Here is a 12637-nt window from a genome sequence, read left to right on the forward strand (position 1 = left end):
AAAGTTCAAGAACTGTTCAGGAGAGAAGTGTAAAACCATTTGGTCTACAGGGCTCCTGCAGGTATATGATAGGAGATAGTCTGGAGAGATAAGCCGAGATCATTGACTGATGGTATTTCTCTCCACCTCAATGTCATCAGCATCCTTGATCATCTTCCTTTGCTTGCTCTGTGTTGGACAGGAACAGGGATCCTCCATGCCCTTTTGAGGCCTACTTTACTCCCTACTACCTCCTGCAGGATTTTGTTTCCTTTTGTACCCCATCTTTTGAGAAGAGCTAACTTTACAGAGCATTTATCTGTGCCAGATATTTTCTGAGGATTATCTCATTTCATCCTATAGCAAAAGGTCTGGCACTTGTGTATGCTGTTATCCTTACTTTGTGGTGGTAAAACGGATACATCACGTGGACAGGCAACTTGCCCAGGGTCCTACTGCTGAGATCAAAAGCCAGGCTGGAGTGAAGCTCCTAACTGCTCTATAGCTTCCTCCCATTTCCCTTGCATTTTCTGCTTGTTTTCTACTTCCCTTCTTCATATAAATGTGTTCATGTCACCCTTCTCCTAAGAGACATTTTTCTCCATTGTCCTGTCTCCTCAGCCTTTCCTCCTGCTTCTCTCCCTCCCTTTCTAGCCAAACCTTGAGGGTATGCTTATGGCCAGTGCTTCATCACCATCACTTCCATTTTGCTCACAAAGGTGTAATACTCAATAACGGCTTGTGTCTCGATTCCCACTTCTGCAGTTGTTCTGAAGCTTCAGACTGTTCCAGCCATTCCTCTTCCTTCCATTCCATCTTAGAGTCTGTCTTGAGATTGCAACTGAGATGTTGGCCGAGGTCCAGTCATCTGAAGGTTTGAGTGGGTCTGGAGGATCTGCTTACAAGATGGCTCACTCATGTGGTTGTGGGCAGGAGGCTTTACCCCTCAGCACGTGGACCTGTCCATAGGGCCACTAGGGTGTCCTCACAACATGGCAGGTGATCTCACCTGGAGTGAGCAGTTCCAGAGAGAGCAGATAGGAAGCCACAGTGCCTTTAGCCTGTGTGACCTTATTGACCACCACATGTATCTTTCTTGTGGCACTTGTAACAGTTGGCATTATATATTAGATTTCTTTTAAAGACTGTATTTATTTATTTGACAGAGAGAGAGAGAGATCACAAGTAGACAGAGAGGCAGGCAGAGAGGGGAGGAGCAGGCTCCCTGCTGAGCAGAGAGCCCTATGCAGGGCTCAATCCCAGGACCCTGAGACCATGACCTGAACTGAAGGCAGAGGCTTAACCCACTGAGCCACTATATAGGGGCCCACTATATAGGGGCCCAGGGCCCCTATATATTAGATATTATGTGTATGTTTTTCTCTTCTAAGCTAAACTGCATTTTGTTTGTTTGTTTTTTTAAGATTTTATTTATTTATTTGACAAAGATCAAAGTAGGCAGAGAGACAGGCAGAGAGGGAGAGAGGAAGGGAAGCAGGCTCCCTGCCGAGCAGAGAGCCTGATGTGGGGCTCGATCCCAGGACCCTGAGATCATGACCTGAGCAGAAGGCAGAGGCTTTAACCCACTGAGCCACCCAGGCGCCCTAAGCTAAACTGCTTTTTGGATATTTATTTATCTTTTCATATTCTTTTTTTATTGTGGTAAAAAATACACGACATCAAATTTACCATTTTAGCCATTTTTAAGTGTGCAGTTAGATGGCATTAAATACGTTCACATTGTTCTGCAACCATCACCACCATTCATCTTTAGAACTTTTTATCTTATGGGGCATCTGGGTGGCTCAGTCGATTAAGCATCTGACTCTTGGATTCAGCTCAGGTTGTGATCTTGTGGGTTGCAATCTCCTGGGTTGTGGGATCAAGCCCTGCATTGGGCTCTATTCTCAATGGGGAGTCTGCTTGAAGATTCTCTCCCTCTGCCCCTCCCCCTCTTGCACACACACTCTTTCTAAAATAAATAAATCTTTAAAAAAAGAGAGAACTTCTTTATCTTCTTATACTGAAACTGTGTGCCCATTAAATAGGAATTCTCCATTTTTCCCCCTCCTTTCAGCCCCTAGCAACCACTGTTCTTTTTTCTGTTTCTGTGGATTTGACTATTCTAAGTACTTATTATAAGTGGAATCATACACTATTTGTCTTTTGTTTCTAGCTGATTTCACTTAACATAGTCTTCAAGTCTTCAAGTTTCTTCCAAGTTGTAGCGTGTGTAGGAATTTCGTTCCTTTCTAAGACTGAATAATACTCCACTGTGTGTCTATCACATTTTTGAAAAGTTATGTGCTTTTATTATTTTTTCTTATTTCAAAGAAGTTAATTCCAGGATAGTTAACATACAGTGTTATATTAGTTTCAGGTGTACAATATAGTAATTCAACAAGTCTGTGTATCACCCAGTATTCACAACAAGTATACTCGTTAGTCCCCATCACCCATTTCCCCCACCTACCTCCCCTCTGGTAACCAACACAGTTTTTCTCTATAGTTAAGAGTCTGTTTCTTGATTTATCTCTGTTTTTTTCCTTTGCTCATTTTATACCGTATTTTGTTTATCCATTCATACGTCGATGGACACTTGAGTTGTTTCCATCTCTCAGCTGTTGTGAAGAATGTTGCTATGAACATGAATGTACTAATATCTGTACAAGTGCCTGCTTTCACTTATTTTGGGTATGTACCCAGAACTGGAACTGCTGGGTCATATAATAATTCTATGGTTAATTTTCAGAGGAAGTGCCATACTGTTTTCCACAGTGCTATGCCATTCTCCATTCCCACCAGCAGTGCACAAGGGTTCGGATCTCTCCACATCCTTGCCAGCACCCGCTTTCCATCTGTGTGTATTCTTAACAGTGCCAGCCCGGGGCTTTCTGCAGTCAATGCTCAGCAAATATGTTGAGGGGATGGAGATGGTAACAAACTTGAGGATCCTTGAATACTCAAGTTATCCAAATTCTTGCAGAACTTTTGATGAAATTTAGTGTGGAAAAGATCTTGGGAATACTGGAACATTTCCTCAGAACACCCGACCTCTAGAAAGGGGTCATCCTTATGACAATGACGATGGTGAGTTGTGGGGAGCCCTTCTTGCCTGAAGTGAGCTGCCTCTCCTTCTTCAATGCTGGCTGATTGTTGCCAGATAAAGATGTGGGTCCAAGGTTATGGATCCTTCCATGAATAAGAAAAGCCACAAATCTGGATCTTAAAATGTGAAATCTCTCTTTTTGTGTGTCAGTAGCTATGGCAGATTACATCGTTGGTCCCAGTTTTTCTCTTCTCCCTGCCTCTTGCCCAGTCATGTCCCCTTCATGGTAGAGTGTGCCTCCTTAACCTTTGACTTTGCACCTGGCTCTGAGAGTTGCTTTTTGCTGCTGGTCCATGGGCAGAGTGGCACTGAGCCAGGGCCGAGCCTGGGCCTTTCTGCTCACTGCCCTTTTACTTCTGCCATCACCACAGGAGGGACATGCCTGGCTGGCATACTGGTTGCAGACAGAAGGTGAGAGACACATATATCTAGAACAGCAGCCTAGTCCATCTCAGCGCAGAGCAGCAGACCCCAGCCACCCAAAAGACACGTGAGAAATAATTATTTAATGTTAGTTACATGCTGCTAAAATTTTGAGGTTGTTTGTTTTGCCACATAATATAGCAAGAGTTAAGTGATATAGGAATGAATTAAAAAGCTAAAATTATTTTAAAATAATACTTAAAATTTTAATATTTAATTAATAAATATTAATTAATAATAATTAACAAATTTAATATTCAATCAATAAAAATATTTATTTAATATCTAAATAAGTTTATTAAATAATTAATTAAATAATTTTATTAAATAATTAATATTTATTAAATAATATTTAATATTTAAAATAATATTTAAAATCATATTTAAAATTAATTTAAAATTATTTTAAAATTAAAAAGCTAAAATCACAGTGCAATAGTAGTGACTGACAGATATAGGAACTAATTAAAAAAAAAAAAAGGAACCAGTATTCCAGGTTTGGCTTGTGCCCTCTGCTTTAGACAGAACTCATATCAGTGACAGTGCGGATCTGTCCATGCCTCTTTTTGTTTTTAAAGTCAGGTTTATTGAGGTATAATTTACATACCTAAATGCATCCCTTTTAGTATACAGTTCTGGATTCTGACAAATACATGCAATTGTGTAACCACCAGCACAATCAGGAAAAGTTCCATCACTGTCCCCCACTCCTACCAAAAAGAAATTCTTTGTGTTCCTTTATAGACAAACTCAATTTCTTCCCCTAATCCACTGGTCATTTTTTTTTTCTTTTTGCAATTCTGCCATTTTTAGAATGCTGTATGAATTGAATCGTATGTCATCATTTGAATCTGGTTTCTTTCTTTCGGCATAATGCATCTGAGGTTCGCCTGTGTTGTGGAGTGAATCACGAGGTTGTTCCTTTTTATTGCCAAGTAGTATTCCATTCTATAATTATGCCATTTTGCTTATCTGATCTTCTGTTGATGAACAGAAGATGAAGGACCTAAGCAAAGATTTGGATTGTCTCCTAGTGTTTTGCTTTAATGGACGATGCTTCTGGGAACAATCATATGTCCTTCCTTTCTCTTCCTTTCATTTCTCTTGCATAAATACTCAAGAGGAGTACCTGCGGGTTGTGTGCTGAGTGTGTGTTTGACTTTTACCACCCTCCCCAGCAGTCTTCCACAGCAGCAGCAGCAGCAGCATTTTGCACTCCCGCCAACCCTGCATGGGAGCTCCAGTTGCCCCACAGCCTTGCCAACACTTAGCATTGTCAGTCTTTCCAATATTCATGATTTTAGTGGGTGGGAAGACGTATCTCACTGTAGTTTTAATTTGCTTGTCCTTGGGGACTCATGATGTTGAGCACCTTTCCAGGTGTACTGACCATTTGTACTGGAATCCTTTAATGGTAGAAATACTTATAAAAGATAGGAACTCATGAAGGGGACACATATGGGCTTGGGATTGTGTTCTCCTCTGACATGCCGAGGCAGGAGTGGCAGCCTAGTTGGAGACCTATCTGAATAATTCAGAAGGAGCAACCCTGCTCTGAGGAAAAGCATATATGGGTGTGGGTGGTGATGGGGGCTCAGTTCACTGTTGGTGGCTCACAGCAATCTTACTGAGGATTAGCTCACCTCTTCGTTTAAAATTCTCTGTGCAGATGTCCATACCAGGTGGCCTCAGGGTAAAGTCTTGGTTTTGGGAGCTGCTGGGTTTTGTTTAACTGCTCCATGTTGAACAGTTAAAAGGTTGCTTATCTATCATGTACCAAAGAAAATATACCAAATCTTTTTTTTTTTTTTTAATTTTCTGCATTCCTTCCCAAGAGAACAAAGCTACCAGCAACTCCATTTAATGAAGCTTCACTTGCATATAAGAGCAGCATGGTTACGAAACGGCATAGGCACTCACTTCATGGAGCACCCAATGGCCAAACCTGGGACAGTTTGAGTAAGAAAATACTTAATGACAATAATAGATTATGACCCACAGAATAAAATAAATATCCACAAGTCCCTACTGAGATAAAGACATATTTGAACAAATAAAGAAATGGGGGAGAAGGGGCAGCTCTTCTTTTTTTTTTTTTTAAATTTTTTTATTATTATTATTTATTTGACAGAGATCACAAGTAGGCAGAGAGGCAGACAGAGAGAGAGAGAGAGAGAGGGAAGCAGGCTCCCCGCTGAGCAGAGAGCCCGATGTGGGACTCGATCCCAGGACCCTGAGATCATGACCCAAACTGAAGGCAGCAGCTTAACCCACTGAGCCACCCAGGCGCCCTCTTCTTTTTTTTTTTTTTTTAATTAACATATAATGTAATATTTGTTTCAGGGTTACAGGTCTGTGATTCATCAGTCTTACATCCATCACTCCACTATAGCACATAACCTCTGCAATGTCCATCACCCAGGTACCCCATCCCCCCACCCCCCTCCCCTCCAGCAACCTGCAGTTTGTTGCCTGAGATTAAGAGTCTCTTATGGCTTGTCTCCCTCTCTGGTTTCGTCTTGTTTCATTTTTCCCTCCCTTCCCCTATGATCTTCTGTCTTGTTTCTCAAATTCCTCATATCAGTGAGATCATACGATAATTGTCTTTCTCTGGCTGACTTATTTTACTTAGCATAAAACCATCTAGTTCTATCCACGTCATTGCAAATGGCAAGATTTCGGTTTTTTTGATGGCTACATAGCATTCCTTAAAAAAAAAAAAGATTTTTTAAATTTATTTGACAGAGAGAGACACAGTGAGAGAGGGAACACAAGCAGGGGGAGTGAGAGAGGGAGAAGCTGGCTTCATGCTGAGCGGGGAGCCTGATGTGGGGCTTGATCCCAGGGCCCTGGGATTATGACCTGAGCTGAAGGCAGCTGCTTAATGACTGAGCCACCCAGGCGCCCTGCATACTATTCCATTATATATGTATACCACATCTTCTTTATCCATTTTTCTTCGATGGACATCTAGGCTCTTTCCATAGTTTGGCTACTGTGGACATTGCTGCTATAAACATTCGGGTGCACATGAGGGGCAGCTCTTCTTAAGCAAAATTCCAGTCGTTAAATCTGAAGGGAGTGATGGGGATGGAAAATGGCCATTTGGTACATTTCACACTGATGGACTTCTGAAGGATGCAAAAAGAGGGCTGAATTATGATATGAAAGAGAATATTGGCAAAGTCTTATATCTCCTTATAAGTTACTAATTACAGAAGGAAAAATAGTAACTGCAGTGGATAAAACTGGTAGACACCCCTTTGACCAAGTGACCAAGGTCAACATCACCAGTCATGGGACATATTGATACCGTGTAGCCCCTGAGATGATGTACTGAGAAGGGCATAAGGTCATCTTTGTAGTATTTTGGCCCAAAATGCACAACCTCAACCTAATCATGAAAAAAAAAAAAAACAAAACAGACTGCCCCCAATGAGGGACATTTTACAGAGGAACTTAGCCAGTATTCAAAAGTATCAAGGTCATGATAGACAAAGACTGAAGAACTCCCAGACTGGAGAGCACTAGGGAGACATAAAAACTAAATTCAGTGCAGGATTCTGGACCAGAAGGTGGATTCAGGACTAGAAAAGGGACATTTGTGGGACAATTGGCAAAATTTGAGTATGGTCTGTAGATTAGTTAATAGTATTGTACCCATATTTCTTTCCTGGTGTAGATCATTGTACTGTGCCATGTAAAATATTAACCTTTGGGAAAGTGGGGTGCAGGTGATACAGGAACTTGGGTGTTTTTATAACCTTTTTGTAAATCTGACATTATTTAAAAATTAAAGGAAAATATACATGTATTTTAGAGTCATTCTACCTCTGTTTAAACCTGGCTGCCCTATTTATTAGCTGTATGACTTTGGGTAAATCACTTCATTTCTCCTTGTCTCAGTTTCCCCATCTGTAAAATGGGAATAAAAGGAGTACCTACCTCAGAGGATTGTAATGAAGCTTAAAAGTGATAATACATGTGTGATGCCTACAACAGTGCCTTGGCTCAGAGGCAGGGCTATGTTATTATATGCAATGATCATTTGAGGCCAGCAGCATTCTCCGTTGATCTTAGGGATATTTCTCCCTCCATCCCCTGATTTCTCACTGTGCCTCTGAAGATTTCTGATGCCAGTCCTGGTACTGATTCTTTTTCCAACCAGCCATTTTTCTCTAAAAACATTTCCCCTTCCACCAGTGGCTATGTAATGCTAAATCTAGCATTAGGATCTGTACCTTAAGGATTTAAACACCTTCAAAGGAATCAGAATAACTGCTCTGAATTAGGATTGTTATGGGGAGAGGCCTGTATTGGAAAGACAGAACTCATATCACCAAAAAACCCTCGGGGGCCACTTTCTCTTATTCCCAACATGGGGTCCAGACTTTTCTGGGCCTGTGAGACCAACAGCCCTGATTGGTTTGAGGGGGTAGTATGGATATGCCTCACAATTACCTATCTGAGGTCTTACCCCATGTCACATTTTAGTATCTGTTTGGCCAATAAGACTGCAGCACACACACTAGCCTCATTCCCTGCTTGGGCCTTACCTTTGATGTCACAATCTGACTTGTGGATATTAATCTGGCCACAGCTGCTCACAAACCAGACGGCAAGGTCAAGAGGACCAGCACAGTAAGATGTGGAAGAGAATTGACCATCAGCCCAAGATCAAAGCAGTGGATGGGCCTCAGGCAGGCCAGTTCAAAGAACTCGGTGCAGCTCGGGAACCTGCCATGCCACACCCTCTAGAGCTGTCAGAATTCCAGAGCTTCCCTGTGTTTGAGGACATTAGCCATCACATCAAAGAGGTGGGGGCCCAACTGGTAAAGAAAGTCAATGCCATCTTTCAGCTGGACATCACCAAAGATGGGAAGACCATTCTGCAGTGGACCATTGATCTGAAGAATGGTTCTGGGGACATGTATCCAGGATCCGCCAGGCTCCCAGCTGACACTGTCTTCACAATCCCGGAACCTGTCTTTATGGAGTTGGTTTTGGGCAAAATGAACCCTCAGAAAGCTTTCCTTGCCGGCAAGTTCAAAGTGAGTGGCAAAGTTCTGCTTGGCCAGAAGCTCGAGAGAGTTTTCAAAGATTGGGCTAAATTTTAAGCATGTAAAATACCAAAGAAATGATCAGAACTTCTCTTCGGTTATAATGTTGAGCGGAAATCATGCTTAAACTGAAGATTAAAACAAAAAATATCCAATATTTTTACTCAAATTCTTCCTGTTCAAGTTTGATTAATTTTCCTGCTGATGTGTTAATTTTCAGTGAGGGTTCTAGAGCAGTAAAGAGTGTTGGAGTGTCTCACCTAAAATCCTTGTCTTTTTCTTTCTTTAGGTTCATGTACACTATACTATGTTAGGTTGAAAGCCACACATAGAGAAATGGGTGGTTTTGACACTTGGATTTAAATGCTTTCATGATTATGTTCGTGAGAATTTGTTTGCGCTTTGGGGAAAGAAGTGCCCACCATCATTGTGTCGGTTTGCATTTCAGTTGGTAATTTGGTTCTTTGAGATTTTAAATCTGCAGAACTTAGAGGGGTTGAACTCTTGGTGTATCATGACTTTGGATAGATATAATTCCAAGAGAATCCAGGGGTTTGGAAGATGTTCTAGGCTACTGAATCTTAAACTAGAGCATGCATCACACCACCTGCAAGACTGGTAAAAGCCCAGATTGCTGGGCCCCACATCAGGGTTTCAGTGCTATAGGTCTGGGCTGGGGAGAATGTGCATTTCTAACAAGTTCCCAGGTGATGTTGATGGGACCACCCCTGGAGAACCCCTGCCCTAGTTCATGCTCCAGCCTTCAGAATTGGTAAAAACTATTCTGTTCTAGACCAGTGAGATGTTGCCATTATTTAAATGAGATGTTTCCACAACTTAAAGGATCTCCTGGAATCTCCTCCATCCTGTGTGCCATTTCTGAAGTGTCAGGAGCTTGTGTACTGAGCATTTTACAAAACCAAAGGTCATGCTGGGAGACTTTCCCTTCTGGGAGCCCTGTTCATACATCGGAGGACTCGGAATGGAACCAGCTGTAGCCTGATATGACCTCTATGGGTGAGTGTGTGTGACACTGGTTCCCCTGTGACCTGTGTAGACCTTTACCTCGTATACCTTTATACTTTGAAGCCCACATGGAAGGTTCCTGAAAACAGCCATGCCCCAAACGCATGTCTACCAAATTGTCCAGCTGTTCCATTCTGGCTGTTTCCCTAGGAGGAAAGAAAGCATATGTACAAGTACAAAAATGTGTACGTGAGTGTTCACAGCAGTTATATTTGTGATAGATCCAGACCATAAATAAGCCAAATGCCCATCAATAGGTGAATGGGTGAACCATTCACCTACAGACGATGCTCTGTCGTACCCTGGAACACTACTCGGCAAAAAAGAAAAAAAAGGGATGAATTATTGATGTACATACAACGGCATGGACCAATGTCAGATTATGCTGAGTGGCAGAAACCAGAGAAAACCAAGTACAGAGTATGCGGTTCTATTTATGTAACATACTAGGAAATGCACACTGGGGGGACAGAAGGAGGATCAGTGGTTGCCAAGAGACAGGAATGGGGAGTGAAGAGGGTTGGGAGGGTGGATTATTGATGGCTATGAGGAAGCTTGGGGGTGATGGGTAGATTTATTATCTTGATTGTGCCGATGGCTTCACAGGTGTATATATGGGAAAGACATCGCATTGTATACTTTATATACCCATGGGCAGCTTTTTCTGTGTCAGTACAAACTCAGTAACGCTGGAAATCCTGCTGCCCTCAACCAAAGTGGAGGCTTTATAAAGAGGATTTAAAGCTCTACTTGTCTCTCGGCACCCGTCGTCTGACCTCATCACGTGCCTACCTGTCCCAGTCATTACTGATTTAGATGGCTCTGCGGAGGCCTTCCTAAGGTCCCCCTGTCAGAAAAAGGCAGAATGAGGGCTTGTTGCTAATGAAATCTCTCAGGGGGAAACAAAGAGGCCTTTTGTTTTGTTCATGTTCACCTCTGAGGGAAGAGACCGAGGGCCCCTTACTGAGGGTTTTTGAGTAGGGACGCAGAGCGCTCCCTGGTTTCTTTCCTTTCCTGGTTCTTAGGTAGGTGATGTGTGTGGTGCTCCTGCCAATGGCCCTGTCCAGCCAAGCGGTGGGCATCTCAGAGGCTTCAGACTGATTCTGAGTACCGTTGTGAGCACTTACCTTGCCTGGTTTAGGCACCTCCGTTAAAGCCATATTTATAAATGTCAGGCATAGCTGGGCAGGTGTTTGGGATGCTGTGTTTAGGGAAATGGCTTCCCCAAGCTTGTTCCCTGAGTTGGCCCTAGCTTCTGGGGATTGGCCTGGAGATGGGAGTTGCTCAGAGATGGTTGGAGGTGGAGAAAGGTATGAGGCAGGGAAGGGTTGCAGAGGGTCACATCTAGGCTCCCATCTGACCAAAGGGAGGCCCATCCCATAGACGGCCAGTGACTTATGACCAGTTTTGATTTGGAACAAAACACGACCCATGCCAATGAGAACCCTTTCTCGGGAATTTGGAACTGGGAAGCAGAGGGACTGAGCTACAAGTGAGCAGTGGGAATGGAATCTGACTGAAAGGCTGGGATGTGGTGTGTGTGGGGTGGGTGAGGGAGGTGCTGTGGAAGGTGGGCAGCCACCGTGGTAGAAGTTGGAAGAGCCTTGAATAACGAGAGGGATCTGGTTCACATGAGAGAAGACTCTCGACCTTGGGAAACACCACCAACCCCCCTTTCAAAAGGAACAAAATCACTCAGTGCTGGGATGCCATGTGGAACAGCTGGGAGGACTTAGATTTTGGAATCAGAAATGTGGTTTTGAGCCCCAGGTTATAAGCACAGAGAATTACTGAACCACTCTGCACCTCAGCTGCCTTACCCAGAAATGAGGCCAGTGGCCCTTATGACATCAGGTTGTTGGGGAGCTCCTAATAGGTCAAGCCCAGTGTAGTGTAGTCACTGGCCCATGTGAGTTTTCCATGCATATGAATGAGTTCCTTTTCTCTTCTGGGTGAGAGGGAAGGGGGCAACTTTCCCTGGCTCCCTACTGCCTTCCAAGAAAGTTCACACATGGGGCTTTTGTGCTCTGCTCCGGGGACATTTTTTCTGCCTTTTCATTTACACTCAGTTGATGCCCTAGAAGGTCACATCTGGCTCAAAATACACATGTGCATGTTGCTTGGTCTGTACAAGTTTGGCCAGTACAGTGTTTATAGAGTTTGAATGAAGTTATTTTATGTAAAAATTGGATTTTTGGAGTCTCTTGCAAAATTGGATGCTTTGGTCACACTAAGCCTGTACTCCTGCCAGGCAGCAGCTCAGGAAACAGGGAATGGGGGTGGGTGGCTGTCTGGACGGGTGTCGGCCTCACGCTCGATGCTGCCTCTTTGGCTCTCAAGCTAAATCTGGTGGCCCTCTCTCCTGGAGCCTGCACTGTTGTTTCCTTCAGCTGCGCCCGTTTGACTGGAGCCCCTGCTGGTGTATGCCTTCATGACTGCGGCTCCCCCCGCCCCCCATACATGGTCTACTCTTCCCCTTAATGGAAATACCCTGTGTTCGTTTTCTTTTGCTGTGTGACAGAGTACCACAGCTGAGCAGCTTAAAACAACACCCATTCATGATCTCACAGCTTCTGCAGGTCAGAAGTCTGGGTGGGCTCAGCTGGGTCCTCTGCTCCAGTCTTATCTCACAAGGGCCAAAATCAAGGTGTAGGCCAGGCTGGGCTCTCCCCTGGGGACTTGGGGGAAGAATTGCCTCCAAGCTCATTTGGTGGTGGCCTTATTCAGTTCTGTGTGGTTGTAGGACCGAGGCCCACGTTTCCTTGTTGGTTTTCAGTCAAGGACGCTCTCTCAGCTCCCAAAGGTCCCTCGCATTCCTGGTTATGTGGCTCCTCCGTCTGCAAAGCCAGCGGTGATGTGTGGGGTCCTTCTTAGGCTTCAAGCCTCTCGGAATTCTACTGTCTTCATTTTCTGCCTCCTTTTAGAGGATTTGAGGGGTTGTGTTGGGCCCACCCAGATAATCCAGGATAATCTCCCAGATATGTACATATCCCCCTAATGTACATGTCCTACCTTCCACTTTTTTGTTTTTACAAGAATG

General features: G+C 43.6%; 1 protein-coding gene across 1 annotated transcript; it reads left to right on the plus strand.

The window, feature by feature from the left end:
- Positions 1-8157: 8157 nt before the first annotated feature.
- SCP2D1 (SCP2 sterol binding domain containing 1) lies at positions 8158-8628 on the plus strand (the record flags this gene model as incomplete). Its single annotated transcript, XM_080814129.1, has 1 exon — positions 8158-8628. One exon carries the CDS (start codon positions 8158-8160, stop codon positions 8626-8628), a length of 471 nt encoding a protein of 156 aa, XP_080670255.1.
- Between the last annotated feature and the right edge of the window lie 4009 nt (positions 8629-12637).

Source organism: Martes martes (genome assembly GCF_963455335.1).
Source record: "Martes martes genome assembly, chromosome: 9".
NCBI lineage: Eukaryota > Metazoa > Chordata > Mammalia > Carnivora > Mustelidae > Martes > Martes martes.